At 43.9% G+C, this 27,303-nt stretch overlaps 1 protein-coding gene and 1 non-coding gene across 6 annotated transcripts in view; one reads left to right on the plus strand and one right to left on the minus strand.

Annotated features, from left to right (window-relative positions):
• Nucleotides 1–1,612: 1,612 nt before the first annotated feature.
• LOC122684537 lies at nucleotides 1,613–1,719 on the minus strand. Its single transcript, XR_006338080.1, has one exon. It is a non-coding gene; the product is annotated as a U6 spliceosomal RNA (small nuclear RNA).
• Nucleotides 1,720–4,395: 2,676 nt separating this feature from the next.
• The window catches only part of ARFGEF3 (ARFGEF family member 3), a 177,181-nt gene continuing 154,273 nt past the window's right edge, over nucleotides 4,396–27,303 (plus strand). For all 5 annotated transcript variants that reach the window (XM_043888248.1, XM_043888249.1, XM_043888250.1 and 2 more), the window contains exons 1-2: nucleotides 4,396–4,606; nucleotides 11,484–11,535. In XM_043888248.1, the coding sequence (XP_043744183.1) occupies nucleotides 4,522–4,606; nucleotides 11,484–11,535 (137 nt within the window). In that variant the 5' untranslated portion in view covers nucleotides 4,396–4,521. The remainder of the gene's footprint in view (nucleotides 4,607–11,483; nucleotides 11,536–27,303) is intronic.

Here is a 27,303-nt window from a genome sequence, read left to right on the forward strand (position 1 = left end):
GGAGTCACTCAGTCGTGTCCAACTCTTTGTGACCCCAAGGACAGCAGCCTGCCAGGCTCCTCTGCCCATGGGATTCTCCGGGCAAGAATGTTGGAGTGGGTTACCATTTTCTTCTCCATGTGGTTCTATAGAACACACAGAATACTTATTAGGCAGATGTGAGCAGACACAGGTTCTGTGATTCTACTTAATGAGAGCACTAATATTTCTATTTTATTTAACAATAGCTATTGTTTTAGAAGCAACACATTTGTTTCGGTTTTTTAATCTAGCTATTCACATACCTATATGTCTACTGGGTGGATGCAAAGGACGTTTTCTAGTGTGAGCTGACATTTTTTATTTTTTATTTTTTTTTATCTGACATTTTTTAAAAAAGGGTCTTTTAACTATTCTACTCTTACTTCCTTCACAGACAACATTTTGAGTGGATTGTTTAGACATATGTTTCTACCTGCTCTTAATCCACTACAACCAGGCCTTCCCCATGATTCCTCTGGGGCAAGTCTCCTGACTAAATTCCCACATCCATCGAATCCTTGGTTGTGTTTATCTTGTTGCTCGGATACTTTTATTTCATTTTCCCACCACTTAAAAAATAATTTGTAATCATAAAAATAAAAGTGTTCAAGGAAAAAATACACTCACCTATAACCCCATCAGAGATAAACACTTTTAATAGTTTATGTTTATTTTCCATTTATATATGTATGTATGTATTTTAAAACTTATACATGCATCAGATATTTCAATAATAAAACTGGGCTCATTTAGTGCAAAGAAGTACATAGCATTTTACAACCTTCTATTTCTATACAGTAAAAACTGCTTTTCAAGTCATTCAGTATTCCTCTCTCGAATTGTTTTTTTTCTTCCATGTTATTCTTAAAGGCTATATACTTTTTGCTGCTTTATGAGTGCATACATCATAAATTATTTATCCATTTCTCTATTGTTTAGTTTTCAGTTTTTAAAAGTAACTGAATGACACATAAAATCCTTTTTTAAAAAAACAAACAAAAAACCTTTATTCACTTCCCTAATCACTTGCTTAGGATGAATTCCTAAAAGTGGGATTTCTGGGCTGGAGCCATCTCTCTGCTCTATCCAGAACCCCTTCAGGAATGGGTACCAAGGCACCTTCCACCAGCACCCATAACATGAGAGGACCTCACTGGCCAGCTCCTTACTAACACCAGGCAACTGTATGTAAAATCGCTCAGCTAATTTTATTAAAACAAAAATTAACTTTCATTTAAAGGTCGGTGCTCGCTTGAATTGTAAGTCATTTGTATTTATTCCTCTGTGAACTGACTTCATATTATCACCTATTGTTTTAAAGTGTGCATCTGGTATTTTTTTTTTTAATACTTTGTAAAAGCTTTTATTGTTGTTGTTGTTTAGTCACTGCATCGAGTCTGACTCTTTTGCAACTCCATGGATTGTAGCCTGCCAGGTTCCTCTGTCCATGGGATTTCCCAGGCAAGAATACTAGAGTGGGTTGCCATTTCCTTTTGCAGGGGATCTTCCCCACCCAGGCATTGAACCCGCATCTCATGTGTCTCCTGCATTGGCAGGCAGATTCTTTTTTTTTTTTTTCTTTTTTGCTTTTAAAAATATGGAAGGCTTCACGAATTTGCGTGTCATCCTTGCGCAGGGGCCATGCTAATCTTCTCTGTATCGTTCCAATTTTAGTATATGTGCTGCCGAAGCGAGCACTGGCAGGCAGATTCTTTACCACTGAGATCACCTGGGAAGCCCCAAAAGCTTTTATACAAAGATATTTTAAATCATTTTATCTCTGAAATATTATTTTCCTAGTGTATAATTGAGTTTGTTTTTAATTATAAAAATAGTGAATAATCTTTAAAAAAAGAAAAAAACATAACTACATAAAATTAAAAGATGTTACTATCTTTTCTCTTCAGTCTGCTCCTCAGAGTGTCATTTGCTTTTTATGCTTTGTGTGGACCTTTTAACATAAAGCTTCTACATACTGAAATAGTCAAATCTGTTTACCTTTCCCTTTTGCCAGTTTATTCCTTAGCTGCTCTATTAAAAATAATTTGAATGCATTAAGATAAGTATATTCACTTACATTTTCTTCTAAACCTTTTATGGATCAGTTCTTAAACTTAACTCCTTAACACATTTGTAATCTACTTTTCTATATGGTATAAAACTGTGATATATGCACATATGTGTGTGTATAGTATATATATACGATTTCCAAATAGTTAAAAATATAGTCTTACATAATTATATTGACTACAATGTTTTTTAATTTTTTCTTAGCACTGGAAACCTTTCTTCAAATAATGGCATTATGAGGTGAGTGGATGAGTGGAGAGTCCCTAGGGGTCTAGGACTTCGCAAGTTTTGCCTCCTCACTACCAAATGGGCTTAAGGAGCAGTCTGAACACCTCCCTCCCACCTGTTGGACACCCTCCCATGACACTCTGTTTCCTCGCTGCCCTCCTGAACCACAGGTTTCTAATTACGCCTTTTCAGTCTCCTCTGTGGGCACATGCGCCTCTGTCCATCATCTGAGGGTAAGAGGTCCCCCAGCTCCCTTCTGGCATTGTGCTCTTTCCATTTTACCTACTCCCTCCCAGTAACCTTTGTCAAACCCGAGGCATCAGCAATTCTCCCTACTTGGTGGCTTCAAATCCTCTTTTCTATCACAGAGTCCTATCCTTAGTTCCTACCCATAAGTAAAACACCCTATGAGTGAATGAAAGTCACTCAGTCATGTCTGACTGTTTGTGATTCCATGGACTATACATGGAATTCTCCAGGCCAGAATACTGGAGTGGGTAGCCTTTCCCTTCTCCAGGGGGAACTTCCCAACTCAGGGATGGAACCCAGGTCTCCCGCATTGCAGGTGGACTCTTTATCAGCTGAGCCACAAGGGAGGCCCCAAACACCCTATGGATATCCTAATTGCCATTTCAAACTGAACTTGTTCATAACTGAACTCATACTCCCTGGATTCCAAACCTTTCTCTTCCTTTCTCCTTTAACTTACAGGATGGGACCATTACCCTCCAATTTTCCCAAGTAAGAAACCTGGAAGTCATCCCTTATATTACCATCCCAATCAGTCAGTAAATCCTACTGCTTCAATTCAAAGAATCTCTTGCTATATTTTCCTCTATTCCTTTCCATCTACCCTTGGCTTAACTTATTTCTAGATCACTGAAGAATCTTCTGACTTTTTTTCCCAGCTGCCAGTCTACTCCTCTGCAATTTAACTTCCTCAGTACCACTACAGCCGAATTTCTAAAGAAAAACAAAAACGCCCAGAATCCCGAGTTCCCAATCACAGCTTTCACAAGGGTGGGAGGCGGGGGAGACTCCAAATAAGACTCCTGCTTTCCCCTCCCTTTTTCCTCCAACATCCATCCTAGGGCCTCCATCAGTAAAGGACTTGAAGTGACTGAAGCACTCTCCTAAGGCCTGAGACTCTGCCTCAGGCTGCCTTTCCCCATCCGGCAGCCCCTGTCCGCTCCCGAGTTCTGCCCGAAGGTTCTTCACTGCCAAAGCTTTCTCTGTCCACCCTCTCCCATCCCCACACCTAAGTTGGCTAGCTCTCTGCTGCATGGTCCCGGTGCACCACCACCCCACCCTTTTTATTTTCTTCAAAGGATAACAATTCAGGTCAACAGAGGGTTGGAAAGGGAAGGAAGAGACATTTTTAAAAAGGGTTTTGGATTCAAGAGTCCAAATTCTGTTGGTTTGGGAAGTACCTTAAACCTCTCTGGGCCTGGTTCCCTCCTGTTATAACGGGATGTTAATCCTTCCATCACACACACACAGCCCTGGTTCACACCTGGCTTCCTCCTGTGTATAATGGGGATGTTAATCCTATTATCACACACACGCACACGTGAGATGGTGTGGAATACATGGTTGGGCAGAGTCACAGTCTGTTCACAGGTAGCGCCCGAGCCTGGCTCCGAGGGCGGCCCGGCACTAGTGAGCCTGGACCGCGGGATGCCGCGGGCGGCGCGACACCACCAGGCGCCGGAGGTGGGGGGCTCCTGGACCCGGAGCCGGAGCCGAACAGCCCCAACTCCGCCCGCCCGGGACGGCGGGGCGGGGGCAACGACGAGGCTCCTCCCCGCCCGCTGTCCGCCGCCGCCAGACGCTCCCTAGGGCCGAACCCGGCCAACGCCCGGCCGGCGAGCCAGCCCAGGACGTCCGCCACCGGCTTTCGGCGAGCCTCCGTGCCCCGGGGTCCGCCCCGGGTCTCGGCCTCCGCTCCGCAGCCCGCTGTCTCCGTCGCGGCGCGCGGGGCGCTCCTGACCCGCGGGCGGGGCGGCGGGCGGGGCTCCGGGCCTGACGCGGCGGCGGCATGGAGCGGGCGTGATTCATCAGCCGCCGCGCCGGGCCGGAGCGGGGCGAGCGCAGCGGCCGCCCAGGCGCCCAGGGCCGGGCTGCGGTGGCGGCGGCGTCCCCGCCGGGCCTCGCGCGCGCGCTCCCCTAGCTGTCGGCGGCTGGCCCGCGGCAGAGGTCAAGATGGAAGAGATCCTAAGGAAGCTGCAGAAGGAGGCGTCCGGGAGCAAGTACAAAGCCATCAAAGAGAGCTGCACCTGGGCCCTGGGTAAGCGCGCCGAGCGGGGCGCCCGGCACCTGCCGGCGGGGCCGGTTCGCCGCCGCCGGAGGGCCGCGCCGGGGAGGGCTGTGATGGCCCCTCTGCGGGGTGGTGAGGGGGAGCTGAGCAGCTATGACCGATGCTTTTTCGCGCAATTGCGAGAGTTGCCTCGGAGAATTGATGGGTGATGTGCGAATTTGGATTCGGGCGTGTACATCCATCCGCCTACCTTCTGGTCTCTTTATCTTCTCCTAAACCTTAATGGGGAACCGCCGTGTCCCCTCCTGACGGCCCCTTTCTTCAAGTCCCCTGCACGGCGGACGACGGTCACCCATCTCCGAGTTCGGATCACAAGCCGGTCGGAAAACACCGGCCTGATTCCAAAACGCCTGTGGGCTAGAGGAAAGTTGAACCGTCAGCCGCGGTCTCAAGTACCTTGGCCAGTGTAACCAGGAAGGAACAGCTTGTTTGATTTTCCTGATAGAGGCCAGCTTGTTAAGTATTAGCTTTCATGGTTATTGTAAATGAAAAATAACACACAGGTGGGATGGTGTTACCTCTACAATTCTATTGTTGTCTGCCCTTCAGACAGATTTGATTTTAGATTTGTGAACTCTGCAAGCACTGAAATAAGTTCCAGGTAGCAAATTTGTGTTTCTTGTCAGACTCGGATTGTCGAACTCAACCTTGGAGAAAACGGCAAGACATTCCAATTAGGCAAGAATGTGGGCAATCAAAATTGTCTGGATGGGAATTCAGGGGGTTCAGGAGCATACTTGGGGTAATAGTGATGCTTGAGGAGGGAGAAAAGGAAAGGCCAAGAAGAAACCAGGGCAGCTCTGTGGGCCCCTGGCCTTCCCCAAGCCTGCATGTGATTCCTCAGTTGCCAACCAGTCAAAACAGAAAATTGAATCCCTTTCTCCGTAAACCAAAAAGCCATTAGTGTTTGTCATGACACTCTGCTGTGGCACAGCCTGGGAAGGGCCGTTAGCAGGTTTTCTACTAAATGGAGAATTCTGTTGGTGCTCTACGTATCTCGGTTAATATTTAGAAGATCTGAATTCACATATGTTTGAGTGTGTGTGCACAGACCATCGCTCTTTTTTTTTTTAACCTGTCTGTCATCACAAAATTTTCTAGAATGTTGTCTAGGAAGTTTATCTTGTAGGCAGAATCAGAACTTGACCATTTGTTTACTGTTAGAGGGGGAAGAAAATGGACCAGATACATAAGTGAACAGCAAGGCTCTTAAAGCCACAGTACTGTTTTTGCATTGCCATTGTCATTCAGTCAGGTGATGGGATAGATTCTCAAAGGCTTCAAATGAAGGGTCCCAGATGTCCGGGTAACATAATCTAGCAGGTTCTGACTGCACTCTAGACAGGTTCTTACCTGTACTTGTTATTATTTTGCTGTAAGTTAAGCAGATTTAGATAACATGGGGGAGGAGAGGAATGTAGCATCTTTAATATTTGGATTTTGATACTCTGCATCTTGTTAAGTTAAAGTGCAATGTTACCTAGTTTAGGTCCTTGAAGAAAAAGCCCAGAGCTGAGGCAGCTAGATAATGTGAGCAGAGCCTGGAGTTCAGCCTGATGGGAAGAGTAAATGGGATTCTTTTCCCAGGGGCCATTCTCAGCAAGAGATGGGAGTGCATGAAACAGTTAACTAACAGTGGTTGGAAGGAGTAAACCAGGAAAACCGATCAAAGAAGAGGGAGTGAATGTGAGGTCAGGGGTGGGGGGTAGGGGGACTGGTGTGAGTTGGTGGGCTTTTGAAGTCAATTGGACTTGAAGAATGGGTAAGCCGTGGGTTTCTGCTTTTCTTTGCTTGTGTAGCAATGATTTATTAAGACCTCCTCTGTACTGAGCGGTGGGGAGAGAAAAATGAATAAAATGCTTCCTCCCTGTAATTAGCTTGTTAGGAGAGGGTATGTTGGAGGGAGAATGCTGCAGAAACAGACATGAAGGTATGGCTTCCTGTTCTTCTTTCCCACTCCAGTCCATTTTCCACTGTTCCATCTTTTTGGGTTTTTTTTGGCTATAAAATACTTTTCACTCCTCAATCCCCATACTGTTTTTTTAAAGTGTGAATTCCTTCGAATGCTCTTTGGAATCCAGCCCCAGCCTTCTTTCCTGGCGCCCTCACGGCAGGGGTTCATCGGTCCCCAGTAAGCCATATACTTTCTTGTACACGCTGTGTGTTGCATGTTCCTCTGCTTGGGCAAATGCTAGTCCTTCTGCCACGGCTTACCTGCCCAGACTCCCAAGGCTCAGCTCACATACAAAGGCTGCCCTGAGCTCTGCAAGTGAATAGGTTGCTCCTCTGGGCTCTTAGCTCTGCGTTTAGGATCCTCTTAGAGCACCTGCTTTTGGGGATTATAGTTGGTTATGCCCGCAGCTACTCCTTTGGGGGCAGGATGTTTGAGAAATATATTGGATTCAGGAGACAAAAAGAAAAAATTCAAGCAGACTTAAAGCAAAATAGAATGTTTTCACTCTATGAACTAAACAGCCCTTGGAAGGCTAGCTGTGGGTTGAGTTTGGTTCAGGGATTAGGTACTGTTAAAAGGATCTTACTCTGCTCTTTTGGGATGACAAACACACTCAACATGAGTCTCCAAAGCTTTGAGTTCATCAGTCAGCACACTTAGACCATCTCAGGAAAGAGGGCTCGTCCCCCACTTAGACCATCATGGGAGAAAGGGGTCATTTCCGTACTTAGAGCATCTCAAGAGAAAGTAGTCATCTTACACTTGGGCCATTATAAGCAAGAGGGATCACCATGACATTTAGACCACCCCAGGGGAGAGTCATTCTTATGAAAGCTACCGTGGGAGAGGGGGTCATCTTCACGCTTAGTCCTTATCAGAAGAAAGAGGTCATCTCCCGCTTGGACTGTTACAGGAGAAAGACAATTAGATCATACCAGGGGAGAGGAGGCATCTCCCACTAAAACTCTCTAGGAGAGAGAGAGTGCATCTCCACATTTAGGCCATTACAGGAGAAGGGGGTCACTTCCCACTTGGCCAATCATGGGCTCATCCAAAGGGAGTGGGGCTCTGACAGTCACTCCTGCCCAGTCCTTGGCGTTGATGGGTTGAGTGTGTATCCCTGATCCAGTCCTCTAGCTAAGGAATGAAACAGGCTAGCTGCCTACAAGGCCCACTGAAATCCCAGAGTCAGCCAAAGATGGCTTCCTCAAAACAAAATTAGAGTTTGCAGCTTGAGAGGCAGGTGAGTGGATGGTGATCGGCCAAAGCAACACGTGTCCGCAGTGTAGACGTGAGCTTCCTTAGCATAGGGACTATCACTTAGCCTTGTTTGTGGCTTCTGCACCTGCAATATGAGAGACACATGTTCAATACGTAAATAAATCAACATGTTACTGACTTGTTTGGGTTTTAAGTGATCTTAATCTTGTTTTCTAGTTACAAAAGTTATATATGCTCATTTTAGAATACTGAAAAATAGTCAAACACTATAAAGAAAATAATCTCATCACCCATATGGTCACTAATCATATTTTGGAGTATTTCCCTCCTGCAAAGGGTTTGTTTGTTTTTTTTACCACATATAGTGGATTGTTAGTTATTTTTTATTTTAACTTCAGCATTTTCTGAAAATTGGTTTCTGAAAACCAGTTTTTTTAATGGCTACATAGTAACTGGCAAGGACTATGTATGTGTTTTTTCTCTATTTTGAGCTATCCAGGTTATATACTTTTCTTGTCAGTGAGGAAGTGGTCTGATGAAGGAATAGAAAAAGAAAAAGGGACTGGGCCACTGTGTGGAGGGCCTGAGAGAAGATTCTCCTTCAAGGACTGGCAGTCCTGGAGGTGTGGGCACTGGGAATGGCAAGGATGGAATAGAAGGGCAGATCAATAGAACTGGATCACGCGTCTTTTAGAAACTTGGATTGTTTTGCATATACCAGGGGCTCCTGTTGAATTGATTTAGAAAATGGAGAAGAGAAAGAAAATCAGAAGTTGGAACAACAAGTTAAGGAAGAAGGATGGTCTGTGTAACCATCCTCCTTTTGTCTCTTTCCATCCACCTTTCCTTCCAACCTCAGGTTCTGCTACCTTCACAGCCAAACGACTTAAAATGTGGGTGTAGTGCTTGTGTCCACATCCTCACTTCCTGCTCACTCTTCAGCTCACTCCAGTCTTTCTCTTCTGTCCTTCCTTCTATTGAAGAATAAGGTACTCAGACCTCAGAGTGTAGCAGACCGTTCTCACATCCCTCTTACAGGTTCTCTTGGCCACTATGGGCATCTACTTGACCTTGGCCTCGTACCCTCACCCCGCCGGTTTTGATCCTGCCTCTTGAGTTTTTCTGTCTCCTTTGCAGTTTCAGCTCCCATAGTGGGTGCCTGCTTAGTCGTGTCCAACTCTTTGCAACCCCATGGACTGTAGCTTGCCAGGCTCCTCTATCCATGGAACTTCCCAGGCAAGAATACTGGAGTGGGTTGCCGTTTCCTTCTCCAGAGGATCTTCCCAACCCAGGGATTGAACCCACGTCTCCTGTGGCTTCTGCATTGGCGGGCAGGTTCTTTATCACTGAGCCACCTGGGAAGCTTCAGCTCCTCCCCCACCTAAAAGATTGTGTTTCACAAGAATTAGCCATGAACCCTCTTCTCTTAATTCCCAGCCCGCCTGGAGTTGAACACTTTAAGAGCCGCAGCTTCAGTTCAGTTTCTGAGAATGTGATACCCATATTTAGATCCCTGGGCTTCCCCTTGCTCTGCCACTAGCCCCCTTCTCCCTCCAATGCAACTTCCTACCCTCTTGTCTTCTGCAACGGGGTGGGCTCATTATGGCTGCTCTGTGACTTTCTCTTTTCCCTTTCCTCTGACTCTCTGTTGGCACTTGCAGGGTTGGGCACTGTTGCACAGCTTGAGTTAAATATAAACTCCTCTGTCTGATGAGGAAAACTGCAGCGGTTTGGTCATTTGCTGTCAGATCCTCTTCTTGGGAAGCAGCATCAAGTTATCCTGGATATTGGCTGTGCCCTGCCGACTGCTGGGCCAGACTCACCTGCCTGACCTTGGAGCCGCCCCCATACCTGCATCTCAGGGCTTTGTTTTATGATCCTGTCTCATCTCAGGAACTGACCTCAGTCCTTCTACTTCCTACCTTGTCTTGTGGCCCCTGCACCACTGAACTCGTCCAACCATCTTTCTATTTTACTCGCTTCCTCAAACCTGCTGCTGTGCCCCATGGACCACAACAGTCCCAGATCCTATCATCATGGTTTCTGTTCTTACTCCAGAGTCTCGGGGATACATTTGGTGCACACTGTTCCCTCTGATCTCTTAGCCATGTGGAAAGAGATGTTTCTCCTTCCCTGGTAAAAGTAATTTAGACTGACAGGGCTTGTTGACTCTAGAACAGTGAAGAGAGGAGGCAAGAGTCTGAACAGAAAAACTGGAGACAAGTTGGAGCGTGTGATGTTGTGATTTATGATAAGAAATATATATTTGGTCTTGGTCCCTGTTTCTGGCTCAGAGCTTCTAAAATCCTTGGAATTTCCCAAAAGGAAGAGAGCTAAAAATGTCATTCTTTATGTTAATGAAGTAATTTTGGACCACATCTAAGGATGGGGGCTGGTTGCCAAAACCATCCTCTTCAGTCCCACTCCCCCTGACCTCTACGGAGGGGAGAGGAGCTGAAGATCAAACATCAGGGGCTGATGAGTTGTACCTGTATAATGAAGCCTCCATAAAACCTAAAGGGATGGAGTTTGGCAAGCTTCCTGGTTCACACCCAGAAAGCATGGAATCTCTTTGCCCTTTCCCCATACCTTGCCATGTGTATCTCTTCCACTGGGTTGTTCCTGAATTATATCCTTCTGTAACATACCAGTAATCTAGTAAGTAAAAGTTCCTGTGAATTCTGTGAGTCATTCTAGCAAGTTAATTAAACCCAAGGAGGGGGTTTTTGGAAACTTTAATTTATAGCCAGTCGGTCAGAAGCGCAGGTGACAACCAGGACTTGAGGTTGGCATCTGAAGGTGGGGAGGTGGCGGGGTGGGAAGGTTGCGGGGGGAGTGGGTGTTACAGGCTTGTAGGACTGAGCCCAGCCTGTGGGGTCTTATGTTCTCTCCAGGTAGATAGTGTCAGAATTAAGTTAAATTGTATGACACTCAGCTGGTGTCAGAGAATTGCTTATTGAGGGACCCATCTTCCCTACCACCCTTCAATCCCACAAACACACATTGGAATTGGGTGCAGGATTGTTAAATCTATTGAACTAGAACAGCTTTTATTTTGAAAGAGAATAGTGAATGTTTCATTATCACTATAATTGGAGACAGCAAGAGTGTGAATAGCCATAGCAGTGGTTAAGTGTTGACCATTCAGGTGAGATTAATGAGATGTGAGCCTTCCAATCAGTATTCTTCAATACTGTGTGATTTTTGAAGAGTTTCACCTGCTGTGTCATAAATGTGAGATGAGCTGTTACATAAAGTGCTTTGTGAACATGAAAGTCTCTCAAGTATAAGTTATTATTTAAAGGTATTAAAACAGTATTTTCAAGGAAATAGCTCTCCTTTCTCTATTGTTATTGCAAGAATATAGCATTTTTAGTCAGTTGTAAATAGATCACATTGGCATTCTGTTTCAGGTTAGGAATTGACTCTGTCTCTAAGGGAAATGCGTCCTAATTTTTAAGCTCTGAGAGGAAGTCTTGTGAGCTAGAAAAGGCAAAGGATTTTTAAGTGTGGATGATTTGCATGCAGATAGTTGACAATTGACTAATTTATAATTATAGGAATTTCCGGGGATGGGGGGGAGGGTGGAGAAACTAAAAGTGAGATTTATGTACAGTTTAGATTCCTAGTCCTCACATACTTATTTTTGACTTTGTAATTTTCCTTTTGCAGAAACCCTCGATGGTGTGGATACCATTGTCAAGATCCCTCCACACTTGCTGAGGTAAGGAGACTGGAGTTGTAGAATATCACAGAAGTAAAAATGGCCCACCATGTTTTCCTGAAGGGTCCAGATAACCTCTTTGGCTAACAGGATTTTAGTTGCTGACTGTTGACCTTTCTGCATCTGTGAACTGAGTATTTCATGAGTGTCTTAGTGTCAGTGAAATCTGTATTCCAAAGGAACCAGCTGTGGAAGTCTTGGATGAAAGGATACAATTGGTCACGGAGAGAAATGACCAAAACCTAAGTGAGGATGTGGACTGTGGACGTGGAGACTGTGGATTAGCCTCCCACCGTGAGTTAGGAAATGGCGCCCACTTTGGGCTTCTCTAGTGGCTCAGCTGGTGAAGAATCCTCCTGCCTTACGGGAGGCCTGGGTTTGATCCCTGGGTTGGGAAGATGCGCGGGAGAAGGGAACGGCTACTAACTCCAGTATTCTGGCCTGGAGAATTTTGTGGACTGTATAGTCCATGGGGTCACAGAGAATCAGACACGACAGAATGCCTTTCACTTTGGGGGGAAGCAGTCCTGCCCCGCGTGGGGTGGGTTTAAGCTCTCTCTGGCCCCTCGGGTGGACACCATCTCACAAACTCTGTGGCCACCTGCAGTAGCCCTGAGACCGTAAGTCTATTTCCCCAGTTCCTCAACTCTTCCTGCTCCCCCATCTCCATCATTGTGAGAGAAATACATGCCTTTTGTGGAAATTTGGAAAGAGCATACAAAAGTTGCCCGTAATTACACCAACCTAGAATAACCAGTGAAAGCAGTTTAACAGATTCTCTTAACAGACTTCCCCCCAACACACATACATATTTTTACAAATTAATATGAGGCTTTATTTACAGGTTTGTTTCCTGCTTGGTTTTTTTTGGTCAACACTATAGAAGAACGTTTTCTAATGTCCATATATGTTCTTGAAATATTGCGTTTTCTTTTACTATATGTCTGTTGCAGCATAAAATTATTTAGTAATTTTATTAAACATTTGGATTGTTTCTAGATTTTTCTTTGCAATTATTAAAAACTAAGTCTTTTGAGTATAGTTTCTGTATTGTCAGAATACTTATGATTTATTATGTATTTTCTCTCTTTTCAAGTAAATTGAAAAAAGAATTATGCTTCTGTCTATTTAGAAAATGTATTACTTCTACTGTAGTGCCTGCTACAGGTTGATACATTTGTGTGTTAGTCAATTCCTATAAGGGAATTCATGCGTTAATCAAACCAAGTATACTTTTCTTCTAAATAGATAGAATGTCTGGCAGCAACATTCTTACCCAGAGGAGGGGTATTCCAGCTGGGGTATGCATGCACACAAAGGAATGTAAAAATTCTCCAGGAGGTACAAAAGCATAGATGGTTGAAGGGAGATGATTTCCTGGTTCCCAGTTTCTATAGTTAACCTGTCTTAAAATTATGTGCTTCAGAATTGATTTTGCTGTGTCTCTTTTTCCATTTCACCTCTTACAGTCACCCTTCTCCCTCTTGACAAAGGACAGCAGAGCTGTCTCCCACCCCATCCTGACTCTGACCCTAGTGTATTGTCCTGGGATGCAAAACCCTCTTCCCACCAACAGAGAACTATGAAAATATTAATGTCTGTGTTGGTAAAGGGGATGAATATAATGACCAAGGCACACATCTTTTTGCAGGTTAGTTTTCATTTCTTGGCTTTCAGTGAAATTGGAAGAGGACCTAATCTGGTTATAACAAAGAAAAAAGATTTTTTTGATGAATCTCCTTCATTCCTTTCTTACTTATATAAACAAGGTTTCTTAGTGCTTGCATCTTTAAAAGTGGGAAAGAAAGGTATGGAATTTATATTATATTATTATTATAATATAATAATTCAGTTTCATTGTATTATAACAGTAGAGAGTATTCACTCATCAGTATATGAACTAGTTGAGAAGAAAGAGACAAATCCTGTACATTTCTTTAGGGATACACTTCCAATAAATTTTTAATTTCCATGTTAACTATATTAACATTCTTATAAGTAATTATTAATGTTGTTTGGATCAGTTGTGTGCATTAGTAATGATAGCTCAAAGAAGAAAATGGAACACTTTTAAGCCTTACAGCCAGAGGAAATTTTTAAGAATCACTTTATATACATTTTTGTTGCAGAGAAATATAATAGGAAAATTCATAAAATCAGGTGTTAAATGTATTAGATTGAGAGAAAATTCTGTGTGGGGAGTAAAATGGAAATACAAGTTCAAGGAGATAACAGTGCAGCCTTTTTGCAAAGAGGAGTTTGTTCATATATTTTTTGATAGGTGAAGATGGTTTGCAAATTGGTGTGGTATTTGGATTTTATTGGATACCTTTAAGTGAGTGATATGTTTTAATTAAAATTGTACTAATTCCAATATGCCAGAATTACAGCCTTTGCACTGAATTAAAATTATGGTTGAGAAATTTAAATGTCAACTTAAAATGTGTGAAAAATAGTATTTAAAATTTGCAAAAATGTTTGATGACACTGCTGTAAAGGTTGTTTCTCTATCCAAGGGGTTATTGAAGCTACAGTGCAACTTTCTTTGGTTATGGATCTGTGGTAAAAGGTTTGCCTTCAGTGTTAGAAGGAAGAAAGTGACAGTGATACCAGAAGAGGCTCCTGGTACAGTGGGCATCAAAAGACAACTGGCATTTTCTACCTCTTGGTGTATGTGGAACCAAATGAGCTGGAGAAAATACAGTGTTAATGGGCTGTGTTTGGTCCCCTGCTTAGCCACTGAACATTACACTTGTCCATGATATTGAGCCCAGGGCCAGCTGGCCATCTTGTATGACCACAGGTTGTTGCTCAGTTGCTGAGTCATTTCTGACTTTGCAACCCCATGGACGGCAGCACACCAGGCTTCCCTGTCCTTCACTATCCCCCAGGGTTTGCTCAGATTCATGTCCATTGAGTTGGTGATGCCATCCAACCATCTCACCCTCTGTCACCCCCTTCTCCTCCTGCCCTCAGTCTTTCCCAGCATCAGGGTCTTTTCCAGTGAGTCACATCTTCAGATCAAGTAGCCAAAGTATTGGAGCTTCAGTTTCAGCATCAATCCTTCCAATGAATATTCAGGGTTGACTTCCAGAAAGAAAAAAAAAAATCATCAACAGGCACATCCACAACTGAGTGTTGTTTCCAGCTTTGGCCCAGCTTCTTTATTCTTTCTGGAACTGTTTCTCCACTGTTCCCAAGTAGCATATTGAACACTCACTGACCTGGGGGACTCATCTTCCGATGTCATATTTTTTTGCCTTTTCATACTGTTCATGGGGTTCTCACAGCAAGAGTGGTGCTGGAGTGGTGAGCCATTCCCTTCCCCAGTGGACCACGTTTTGTCAGAACCCTCCACTGTGACCTGTCTGCCCTGTGTGGACCTGCACATCATGACTTCGAGCTTCACTGAGTTACACAAGGCTGTGATCCATGTGATCATTTTGGTTAGCTTTCTGCGATTGTTGTTTTCTTTCTGGAGTCTGTGGGATTGTAGTTCTTGCTTCTTCTGTCTGCCCTCTGATGAATGAGGATACGACTGTAGGAGGTAGTCACAAAATTGATGGGAAGGATGCCAGATGAGGAACCGTAGATGAATACATATATATGTGTGTGTGTGTTTACCTGTCTTCACCAATATTAGAATATAACTCGGAGTGTTCGTCTGAATGATAGAGAGCTGGTGATATCATCCTGTATACAGAGGAATGTGTTTGTGCATTCCAGATGTGCAGCAAAGTCTATCAAGCATCCTCGTACAGAGAACTGAGCTGTGTGAATGAGACAGAGCAGGTGCAAGCATTGCTCTCAGAGGTTTTATGTTCTCCAAGAGGAGACTGAAAACAAATGTAGCTGGGGAAAAAACACTTGTGAGGCAGCAAGTATAAATCGACTATGGAATTTTATGCCTATCAGAAGGTTTCAGTTTGACTATCACTCGTAATAGTTGAGAGCCTTTCAAAGCCTGTTTTAGCCTATGTGAATAAGCCATAATCAAACGAAAACGAGCTATTGAATTAATGAATCTGCTTGAGCCTTTGATAACAGGGAAATAAACACCATAATGGACTTTCCCCCTCTGTGGTAAATCAGTTTTCCTTTAATCCTTTGATTCTTCTTCCAGGCATTTTTAAACCCACAGTGCACTTACTCTGTCCAGTACTGTGTTTAACATGGTATCTCTCTATTGCTTGAGCACAATAAATTAAAAAAATTTTTTTTAATTTAGGTGCTGTAATTTCTTGTCTGCTTATAAGTAAGAATTTAGATTTGTTATTTTTTCTTCAGTTATACTTCTATTTTAATGATTTTTTTCTTCGGTTATATTTAGTATATGAGAAAGAAACCAGATTCATAAACTATTTCTTGGCATTCTTCTGGTTTTGTATTCAGATTCAGTTTCCATTTCTGTTATGTAATCACCTAGGAATGGTTGTTTGCAAAAATGTTTTGTTGTTTCAGGTTTTGGAATGAGCCATCAGGACTAAATTAAGTATCAAATACTTTCTGCCGTGCTTTTTTTCTTATTTTTCCTTTTGCCATTGATTGTCTTTCAAGTTAAATATGTTAGCATTCTGATAGATAATTACTAATACTGTTCTGATCAATTGTGTACATTAGTAATGGTAATTCAAACCAGAAGAAAATTGAAACCTTGAAAGAACTAAGGTTGTATTATCTTTTTTTAAAAAATTTTTTTTCTTTTACCATTGATTGCTCTGAGTACTTCTTGTGCAAATGGAAGTCCACAAGTCACGTGAATGATTTTAGTGACTCTTGTGACTGGATTTGGTCATGCGTAGGGCACGGTATGGGAGAAACCTATGAAAAAAGGCTTTAGATGGAATGGAGGGGCCAGAGGCTTTGCTTCTTTCTGCCCCGGGCTCGTTCACTGAACAAAGGCCCAGTCTTATTGTTGATACAGTGAACAGCCTTAGCAACCAAGATGGGGATTCACGTGGGGAACGCAGTGAGGTTCAGCGTCAGGGATGGGGGAAGGGCCAGGGAACTCGCCCTGTGGAGTAGCTCCTGAATTTGTTAGTCGATAGTCACGCGAACATCTTTCCACCTTCCTGCCCGTAGTCTTGCTTTTTGATCTCGGGGGTGAGATTTAAGCATCCTTATCTTCCTCCTCGAGGAGCCTGAACCCTCACGCCTTTTTTTTTTTTAAGTTTTTTTTTGTTGTTGTTGCCCAGGCTTTTTGTTGTGGCTTGAGGTTAAATAGTTGTGGTGAATGGGCTGTAGAGAAAGTGGGCTTAGTTGCCACGTGGCAGGTGGGATCTCAGTTTCCCGACCCAGGGATTCAACCCACATCCCCTACGTTGAAGATTGGATTCTTAACCACCATGAGAGTCCTCTTTTCTCTCTGATTAAACCTGGGCCTTACATGTCTTTGCAGGGTTGAATAAAACCTGTGAATCGGTGGGCAGTGGCGGTGTGCCCATGCTCAAGGAAGAAGCCTTCCTCAGGCTGGGGTTACCTTCTCCTCAGCCTTCTTGTTTTTCTGGCAAAAGGCAGCTCAGGATGTTCCCTCAGAGTTGACAGACTTGATAAAATCTCTCTGCCCAAGTCAAGTGACGTCCAGTAGTTACTGACTCCATCGTTGTTAGTTGCTGGTTTTTCAGCCAAGTAAGAAATGAGACTTGGAAGCTATTGATCAAGAACTGTTAATAGGGAGGTGGGAGGGGGGATTGGGATGGGGAATACATGTAAATCCATGGCTGATTCATGTCAATGTATGGCAAAAACCACTACAATATTGTAAAGTAATTAGCCTCCAACTAATAAAAATAAATGAAAAAAAAAAGAACTATTAATAGTTAACAATATTAAACATTTTCTCTTCCCTTTTTTCTACTTTCTCTCACCCCCTGCATCGTTTGCTTTTCCCGCCATGGTTTGGGAATCAAGTAATATAACCAAAGTAACTTGATCAGTTATGGAATTTTCAGGGCTGCTCTGGTTTTTGTTATGAATATTCAGGGCTGGTGTCTGTGTTTTGTGAGGCTATCACCAGCCACCTGGAGGGGCCACAACTTCTGTGATGTTTAACTTGTTGCAAGTTGATATATTGGTCTTTCCTTTTCCTGCCCACTGTCTTTGTGATGGCTTGGTTATGATGATACCTAGATCTGTCTGATGTTTTTCTCTCTGAAATATTGAAGAACTTATATTTTTTCTAACCCTATGTGTTAAAAGGAAAAGGACTTATGCCATTTCTGTGGACCATTCAGTACCATTGTTATTTGCAGTCAGTGGCTCTTCTAGATCTTTCTTGACCTGCTGGCAAGTTTCTGAGGAACGTCCCTCCCTTTCCAATGGACTCCTATAGTGTCCTTCTGCCTCTGAGTCTTGGCTGGAAGTGGTCAGTCCCTCTGCTGGCATCTGACCATCACAGAAACAAGCTCTTCCTGTGACCAAGATTAGTCATGTACACATGCAAGAGGGTGTGAAATTCGGGTTTTACTGAGGGCATTTTCCAGTCTCTGCCCCGCCTCCTCTGGGAGCTATCTCATACACTGAAATAGAGCATGCTTGTTACGAGTCCTCTTCCTTTTGCATGCCAGGACTAAGACAGCAGGTCTAGAGGTCTATGGTTAGCAATCTAATGCTCCCCTTTATATGGGACACTGAAACACTAGAGACGTGTTTTCTGAGCTGCTTTTTTTTCATCAAAATTGTTCACTGTGTGTCTTATGCAGTATTCCTCACTTCCTCTTACTACTTAGCCTTGAAGACTGAGCTATGGTTAGTGAAAGTGATCCTTCTTTCCTTTGTGCCTTCACTGTTTCTGTCGTGAATTTGTCATGGCATTTATTAGTCAGGTTGGTAATTGTTTAGGGGATCTGTTTGAGACCCTTTTTTCAAGGAGTTCATATACATAAATTTTTCATCATTTTACCTCCTAGTTCAGTGCCCTTTTCTCCAGACTCTGCATTGTGCATCTCAGTGAACCTATGTCATCTCCTAGGTTCTTGGAAAACCTGGTATTTGGAAGAATCTGTGCCATAGTATTTGGAAGAATCTGTACTTCGGCAGTAGAATCTCAAATATCTCATTGGCTGAAAGGGTGAGTCCCAAAGAGTAGACCAGAAATCCAGAAACCCTCTCCATTGACCTCAGCTAGTATAGTCTTAAACCTCTTACTCTCTTCTCAATCAAAGCCCTGGCTAGTCTAACGTTTCTTATTTGATTGAGGTTGAGGGTTTGTGGTAGTTATTAATACATGACCCTGATTAATGGTCTGTATCAAAGGTCACTGAATATACAAGGGGTTCAGCACTCATTAGGTTCCCATGAAGAGTCCTTGGCCCACCTGGATGAGGCACTCTGCCTGCCTGAACTCAACCACCCCCAGTGTGAATTTGACTTGGAGTCAAATTTCTGTTCTAAAGAAATAAAGAGTCTTCACCTGCATCCCTCTCCAGTCCAGGATTTTCCCTTTCTCTGAGCCCAGGTAACTTACAACAGGACTGGTCCAGATGAGATAAAACCATCAAGGGAATCCTGGAGCAATCTCGTTAAAAGGCAGCCATTGGCAGCAAACCTCCTATTGGCATTTCTCAGTGCCTTTTGGGAACAATCCCAGACATCACTCCAGCCATGACCCAGCTACCATTTTGCTTACCTTTTCCATGATTCCTCAGAGCCAACCTCAGCCTAATTGCTTTTCTCCTGCCAGTTGCAGTTCCCAGAAAGATTCTTTAACAGTCCTACTTCCATTTGTCCTTACATGTGTCCCCCACTCCCTCCCATCCACACCCTGCTGAGCCTCTGCCCAGCCCTGGAGAGCAGTGGCCCCCAGCCTTTTCGGCACCAGGAGCCAGTTTCATGAAAGACAGTTTTTCCATGGATGGGGAGGGGGGATGGTTTCAGGATGATTCAACTGCATTACATTTATTGTGCACTTTATTCTATTATTACTGCATCAGCTGCACCTCAAATCATCAGGCATTAGATCCCAGAGGTGGGGGACCCCTGCTCTAGAGGCTTCATTTGCCTGCCTGGTCCAGACACTTCTTTCAGCCCAGATGCTGACAGGTTCCTCCTTGTTTTGATTTAGGGACCTACTGATCTTTCATGGAGGGTGGGAACACGCTCATTAGCATTCTTGTTTGGAAAGAACCATCTGTAATAGCTTCTTATTCTTTGTAAGGCTTTAATTGCTTTTCTGTTGCTTTTATCTATTTTAGGGCTTTAGATCTGTGCTTTGAACCCTTCAGCAACTTCTACAGGTTGTGCAAGTATTTTGTTTGTTTTTTAATTGAAGAAATAAATGTCTCCATATCAACTGGGAAGGACTGTGTGTGATTTCAAATGGATCAGTGGGTTTTGACAGGCAGTTTCAATCTCATCATTGTTTCTGCCTTTCTGAGGACATGGAGAAGTGCTGGGCTCCCCTTGCTACCTCCCACTGTCAAGAGGCGGAATCGGGCTGCCAGTGTAGGATTTCCAGGTCCTGTCTTCAGCTCGTGCTAACTGAACAGAGGATGCTCGCATAAATGCAGGACAGGTGCTTCTGATGAGGCCTCTGCATTAGTCCAGGTAAATTGTAGGTATCTGTGCTTCTTCTGGATTTGAATTCATCTTGAGGTCTCCTCTTGGTGATTTCTGGTTTTCCTCCATACTATGGCTGACTTCTCTTTGCAGAGGCACACACATGTAAGTTTTGACTCTCCTGATTTTTTGCTGGTTTGGCACCAGAAAAAAAAAAGAATAGGATGCTTAAGATACTTCAGTTATTCTAAGCCTGGCTCACTTTCAGTCTCAGCGAAGTCTTTATCCCTCCCAGCCATGAAAGGATATATGGAGGGAGCCATCAGTCTTGCCTTGGGTCAGTGGGAATCATTTAAGTGAAAAAGGACTTGCCATGGAGTCAACCTGAACTGTTCCAGCTCCCTGGGATCCAGCTTGCCTCTAAACAGGTGAGCAGAATGACATTTCTGTGTTGGCCACAAAAACCAGTTGGCAGGGAGAAAGTAGCATGTGGAATAGCCAATAATTAGCCTGTAAGTGAGTGCTGGGGATGCGGAAATCTGTATTAGAAATCAAGGTGCCCCAAAGATCTAGTCTTTTTTCTCCTTTTATTCCTTTCCCTACTGCTATGGAAACAAAGAGTATTCTCATCACCTTTTAACATAGTCTAAATGACAATACTATATACTGTTCCTAACTTATGAGCACCTCCTTCTGTGTATATGCCAGCCTATAAAGTCAATTGTAATGATTTTCATGTTCTTTGATAAGGAAGACCTACGATTAACTTTTAATTACAAAGCTTCTTCTTGTTAATAGCCCTGGACCTCAAAGCACTTTAAATGATGTGGTCAGTTAGAGAAGTGCATAACCTACCCAAGCTGGGATGGTAGGGGTTGTTGGGCTTGAGTGATATCTTGAGATGTGAGCAAAGCCAGCCATGGCCACTCATCCTTCCATTATAACAGGTGGTTGATGCCTTTATTTTATGGCGCTTGGCTCTAAAGGGAAGTGTTAGAAGAAAACAAAGAAAACGTGTGACAGTCCAACCATAAATTTTTCTTTCTTCAGTTTTCATTCCTTTTGAGCGGAATGAAGGTAGGATTTTTGCTGTGTGGGTTGTTCTGTGCTTGCTTTTTCATAATTGTGTCTTACAGGCAATTTTGGTCCAAATTTCCTGCTTTAACTTCAGAGTATGCTGTTGAGAAATTGTTTGTACTGATGAGTTAAAAAAAATGGATTCTGAGAGATCAGGAGGGCCTGGAGCTTGTTGATTCAGTGACGTAAATGGCTCGTGAGGTGTTTGTATATCTCACTCTCCAAAACCTTTCTACTGGGAATGGCGCAAAGACTAGAATCCTGTTTAGTTTCTTTGGATATCTTTATTAAAAATTTCCTATTTGTATTGTACCACCTATTTGTGTGTAGTTGGACTTAACTCAGTAGGGTTATGTAATTACACAGTGCACTGATATATGTTTTTCCTGTCTAATGAATTTCACAGGAGATCTTCCATTACTGATTTTATAACTCAGTACTCTGTTAATATGATGCCTCTTGGCATGCTTAATTGCTTGTGATTCACACGTTCTCAACTAAATTTAGGATGCTAGAACCTATGTTGACATTTTTCAACCTTTATTATGTGCCCAGGTCTCTTAGGTATTAAGCATGCTGGTCTCCATCCTGCCTTTTCTCTTATGAGATAGGGGAAGTCCTGAGACTTGGAAAGACTCCTTGAGCCAGGCTGGGACAGAGTCAGAGTTGTTAGAGTCAAAGTGCACATTCTTAACACATTACAGAGTATTACCTCTCCCATCGTGGACAACACAGAAGTTCATGTTTTCTGATTTGTAATTTACGTGAAATGCTGAGATATATAAAACTAAATTTCATGCAGTAAGTTACTTGATGAAGCACCATGATTGAAAAGAACTCTTGGGAGATGGGCTATAGTTAGCTACTGCTCTTCCCATGAATGGGACTTCCCAGGTGGCGCTAGTGGTAAAGAACTTGCCTGCCAATGCAGGAGACAGGAGAAAAGTGGGTTCAATCCCTGGGTCGGGACAATCCCCTGGAGGCAGGTATGGCAATCACTCTAGTATTTCTGCCTGGAGAATCCCAGGGACAGAGGAGCCTGGTGGGCTATAGTGTGTGGGGGGTCACAAAGAGTAGGACACAGCTGAAGCAACTTAGCATGCACCCACATCCGTGAATACAACTTACTAATGTAGGGATATCAATGAGGTCACTTTATATTGAAAACAACTTTAAGTGCAATTTCCAAGGAGCTGGAGCTTTTAAAGAGGGAGTATCTTGTATAGAGACTGAGGGGCGAGCCATAAATTATTAGAGCTTTTGAGATAAATGTGTAGATGTGACTTTGCCAGAAAATGATCGAAATTGACTTTTCCTCTCTGTAAGGCAAAAAGAGAGTTAAGATGAAAGAGACACTAGTCTGGGATTGATGTGAATACCCACTGGGAAGCCTGGGTAATTATGTGATTAAAAAAGGAACCCTCACATCTCCAAGTTTTGGCTCATGTGACAGAGGGAAGAGTCTAGCAACTAAGATGCTTTCTTTTTTTTAAATTTATTTATTTTTAAAGATGCTTTCTGTAGGGATGGTTAAGATGAGTAAGATGAGCAAGGGCTTCTCTGGCGGCTCAGCAGTTAAGAATACGCCTGCCAATGCAGAAGATGAGGGTTCCATCTCTGGGTTGGGAAGATCCCCTGGAGGAGGGCATGGCATCCCACTCCAGTATTCTTGCCTGGAGAATCCCATGGACAGAGGAGACTGGTGGGCTATAGTTCATAGGGTCGCAAAGAGTCTGAGAGACATGACTCGCAAAGAGACGTGACTGAAGCGACTTAGCACGTGTATACAAGATGAGCAAACCTGCAGAATTGCCAAGGGAAGACTTATGGTAGGGCTCAGTGTATGGCCTAAACTAAAGGAATATTTCTAGAACAGGTTGTATTTAGAGTGGGAGCAGACCTTGGCTCATTTTTAAGTTAATGATATCCAGAGAACTGTTGCATCTCAAAGATTTTAAAAATTTGGCCCGTTGCTTCCTTTGCTTTGTAAGCCCCATTTCCTTTTTCTGTATTTACCAGCTGGGAGGAAAGTCCTTTGAAAACAAAAGGGGTTTTGTGTGCTCATTTCAGAAAGGTTGATAGAGAAGCTGAGAAACTGGCCCAAGGGTCATGGGGGAGCAGGCAGAGGGAGGGGCCTGAGCACAGAGGCCGCCCAAGTTGGGCCAGTGGAGGGCTGACCCTATTAGACTTTCACTCCATCTCGTCTCTGAAATAAAGCTGAAGGTGGACGATAAGGACAATAACGTGACATTTGCTTAAAAGGGGGAGGAGAGCATTCATGTGTTTCAGAGGTGGTAAAAATACAGCTGTAATTAAAGTCAGTAGGATATTTGATTAAGAAAGAAAGCAATTGTTAGTTTAAGGTGTGTGTGCAGGAGTGTTCAGTACAATGGACGCCTTTATAAATATTTGTTCCCACTGATTGCCTTTCATCTCCGGGTCTTGAATGTCCACACCTCTATCGGCGGCACCAGGAACCCTGATTGGTAGTAGGAAGAGTTCAAGGGAGATCTTGGCTCTGGGGAGAGGCCGTGGGTTAGGGGAGGATGGGTACCCTGGGTTTGGAGCCAGGGCCAAGCAAGCAACATTCTATGTGCTGGGAACACAGTGGGAAACAAAACAGGAACTCTCCTCTAAGAGCCCACCGCTTGTTGAGGGGAAGGAAGCATCATGGTACATTAGGTCCTGGGTGCGAGTCCTGGTTCTCCCACGTAGGACCGCTGGGACCCTGAGCTAGTCATTGTGCCTGTCAGCTTGTAGAGTGGAGGAGGATATGGAAGGATGGACCCTGACGGAAGTAGGTGTCTCTGATTCCCCCCGTGATCGTGGACTGAGCTGTAGATGTGGAGGACAGAGATTTGGGGAGACCCCATCGCAGGCCACAGGTGTGGGCTGGGTTTCCCCAGCAAGGGCCCAGCACACCTGCCTCCCGCCTCCTTGCAGGGAAGAGCCTCTGTTTTACCGCCTTCATCTTTCATATCTCGTCAGCATCCTAGCAGGAGAGCAGCTGTTCCCATGGGGCTTGTCTCAGGACCCTCTGTATCACACACACACACACATATATCAACTTTATTGAGATAAAATGTTGTGTGAATTTAAGGTATACAATGTGTATGATGATTTAAGCACATATTGTGAGATGATTACCACAGTAAGGTTGGTTAACATATTCATCAGCTCACATCGTTTGTGTGTGCGTGGTGAGAACTCTCCTAACAATTTTCAGCTATAGAATACATTATTGTTAAACAGAGTCACCATTTTGTACGTTAGATGACCGGAACTTATTCATCTTCTAACTGGAATTTTGTACCCTTTGACCTCTTTCGTCCATCCCCACACCCCATATCTGTGGTAACCACCAACCACCACTCCATTTTTATGTGTTCAGTTGTTTTACATTCCATGTGTAGGTAAGTTCATGCATCTTCTCCTGACTTCTTTCACTTAGCATAATGTCCTCAAGGCTCATTCATGCTATTGGAAGTGGCAGGATTTCCTTTTTTTTTGTAGCTGACTAATTTTTCATTGTGTCTGTATATGCAAATCACTGTGATTTTGTGATTTATATATTATATATATGCACACACACATACAGTTGGCTCTTGAACAATATAAGTTTGAACTGCTAGGCTCCTCTTTTTTAAAGATTTATTTATTTGTGCATGCACTGGGTCTTCACTGCTGCGCACGGGCTTTCTCTAGTTGCAGCAATCAGGGGCTAATCTTCGTTCTGTTGCGCAGGCTTCTCATTGTGGTGGCCTCTCAGCGGAGCACAGGCTCAAGGCGTGCTGGTGCAATAGTTGGTGCATGGGCTTGGTTGCTTCTCAACATGTGGGTTCTTCCTGGACCAGGGATAGGATCCTTGTTCCCTGCATTGGCAGGCGGACTCTCAACCACTAGACCACCAGGGAAGCTCCGAGGCTCCTCTTACACACAGACTTTTTTCACTTCATGCATACTATAGGAGCACATGAGGTTGGCTGAATCCATGGATACAGAACCAGGACTGCAGAAACCGCCTGTAGAGTTATGCTTGGATTTTCTGCTGTACGGGTGGTTGCCATCCCTAGTCCCTAAAGTGTTCAAGGTCAACGGTATTTGTTCTTCATCCCATTCTGGCGCCAGAGTGCCTAAAACTCTTGGAATTTCCTGACAAGAGCCATACAGGTGATTTTGTTCTGTTAATGAGGTTAATGAGTGCCTTTTATATATATGCGTTAGTATGCTGTATTGGTGTTTATCTTTCTGGCTTACTTCACTCTGTATAATGGGCTCCAGTTTCATCCATCTCATTAGAACTGATTCAAATGTATTCTTTTTAATGGCTGAGTAATATTCCATTGTGTATATGTACCATGGCTTTCTTATCCATTCGTCTGCTGGTGGGCATCTAGGTTACTGCCATGTCCTGGCTATTATAAACAGTGCTGCGATGAACATTGGGGTGCACGTGTCTCTTTCAGATCTGGTTTCCTCGGTGTGTATGCCCAGGAGTGGGATTTCTGGGTCATATGGCAGTTCTATTTCCAGTTTTTTAAGATATCTCCACACTGTTCTCCATAGAGGCTGTACTAGTTTGCATTCCCACCAACAGTGTAAGAGGGTTCCCTTTTCTCCACACCCTCTCCAGCATTTGTTGCTTGTAGACTTTTGGATAGCACCCATAATGCATATATATGGAATTTAGAAAGATGGTAATGATAACCCTATATGCAAGACAGAAAAAGAGACACAGATGTATGGAACAGACTTTTGGACTCGATGGGAGAAGGCAAGGGTGGGATGATCTGAGAGAATAGCATCGAAACATGTATATTATCAAGTGTGAAACAGATCGCCAGTCCAGGTTGGATGCGTGAAACAAGTGCTGAGGCCTGGTGCACTGGGATGACCCAGAGGGATGGGATGGGGAGGGAGGTGGGAGGGGGGTTCAGGATGGGGAACACATGTAAATCCATGGCTGATTCATGTCAATGTATGGCAAAAACCACTACAATATTATAAAGTAATTCGCCTCCAACTAATAAAAATAAATGAAAACAAAACAAAAAAGCCCTTCAGGGGAGGGCTGGGTGCCCGGGGAGTGAGTATTGAGGCTCTCAGCCCCCACTTCCAACCTCTGCGGAGGGGAGAGAGGTTGGAGATTCCATTCAGTAGCCTAGGGCCAGTGATTTAATGGCTCATGCCTGCATCAGGAAGCTTCCAGAATTCAGAGAGCCTCCTCATGGAGGTTTTGCAGACAGTGGAGCACGTTGGAGAGAGCAGGGAAGCTCCTTCCCACACACCTTGCCCTCTGCGTTTCTTCCGTCTGGCTGTTCCCGAGTTATCTCCTTATATAATAAACCGGTAATCTAGTGAGTAAGATGCTTCTCTGAGTTCTCAGAGCTGCCCTAGCAAGTTAATCCAACCTAAAGCGGGTGTGCTTGGAATGTCCAATTTGTGCCAGGTCCAATAGAAGCACAAGTGACAACCTAGACTGGTGATTGCCATCTGAAGCTGGTGTAGAGGAGTGAGTCCTGTGGGATTGACTGGAATTTGATGCTGTCTCTGGGTAGACAGTGTTTGGAGTTGAACTGTAGGATCCCTCGCTGATGTCAGAGAGTTGCTCGGTGGTGGTGGGGACTCTCCCATTGGATTTGGGTGCAGACCCCGCTAATCACATTTTCTTTATTCTGCTGAAAACGCTGCCTCTGTGCGCTGGTGCTGACTCAAATCTGGGAGACAGAATTTTGGGTGAAGTGTTGATAGAAAAGAATAGTTTCATGGCTTTGCCAGGCAAAGGGAGAGACAATGGGCTCGTGCCCTTCAAAAACTGTACATCCCAACCCGAGAGGATTTGTGAGGAGTTTTGAGTATTCGTGCCTGGAAAATCCCATGGGCAGAGGAGCCTGGTGGGCTACAGTCCATGGAGTCTCAAAGAGTCGGACACGACTGAGCAACTTCACTTTCACTTTAACTTTATACACTGATAATATCAGTGTACCTGCAGGGTCTGTACTCCTTTAATCAGGTCTCAAATGGTCGTCTCCTCATCAGCTTCTCTGGTTCCTCTGATCTGGCCTTGGTTTTCTCTCTGTAAGCTTCTCCGGTTCCTTCACTGTGGCATCAGGCTGTCTCCTCTGGCAAGAACGCTAACCCCTTTCATTTGTTGACTCTTAGTTCTGTGGAGAGTGCAAACATCGTGTTAGGTGT

The sequence above is a fragment of the Cervus elaphus genome, chromosome 26 (assembly GCF_910594005.1).
Source record: "Cervus elaphus chromosome 26, mCerEla1.1, whole genome shotgun sequence".
NCBI classification, from domain to species: domain Eukaryota; kingdom Metazoa; phylum Chordata; class Mammalia; order Artiodactyla; family Cervidae; genus Cervus; species Cervus elaphus.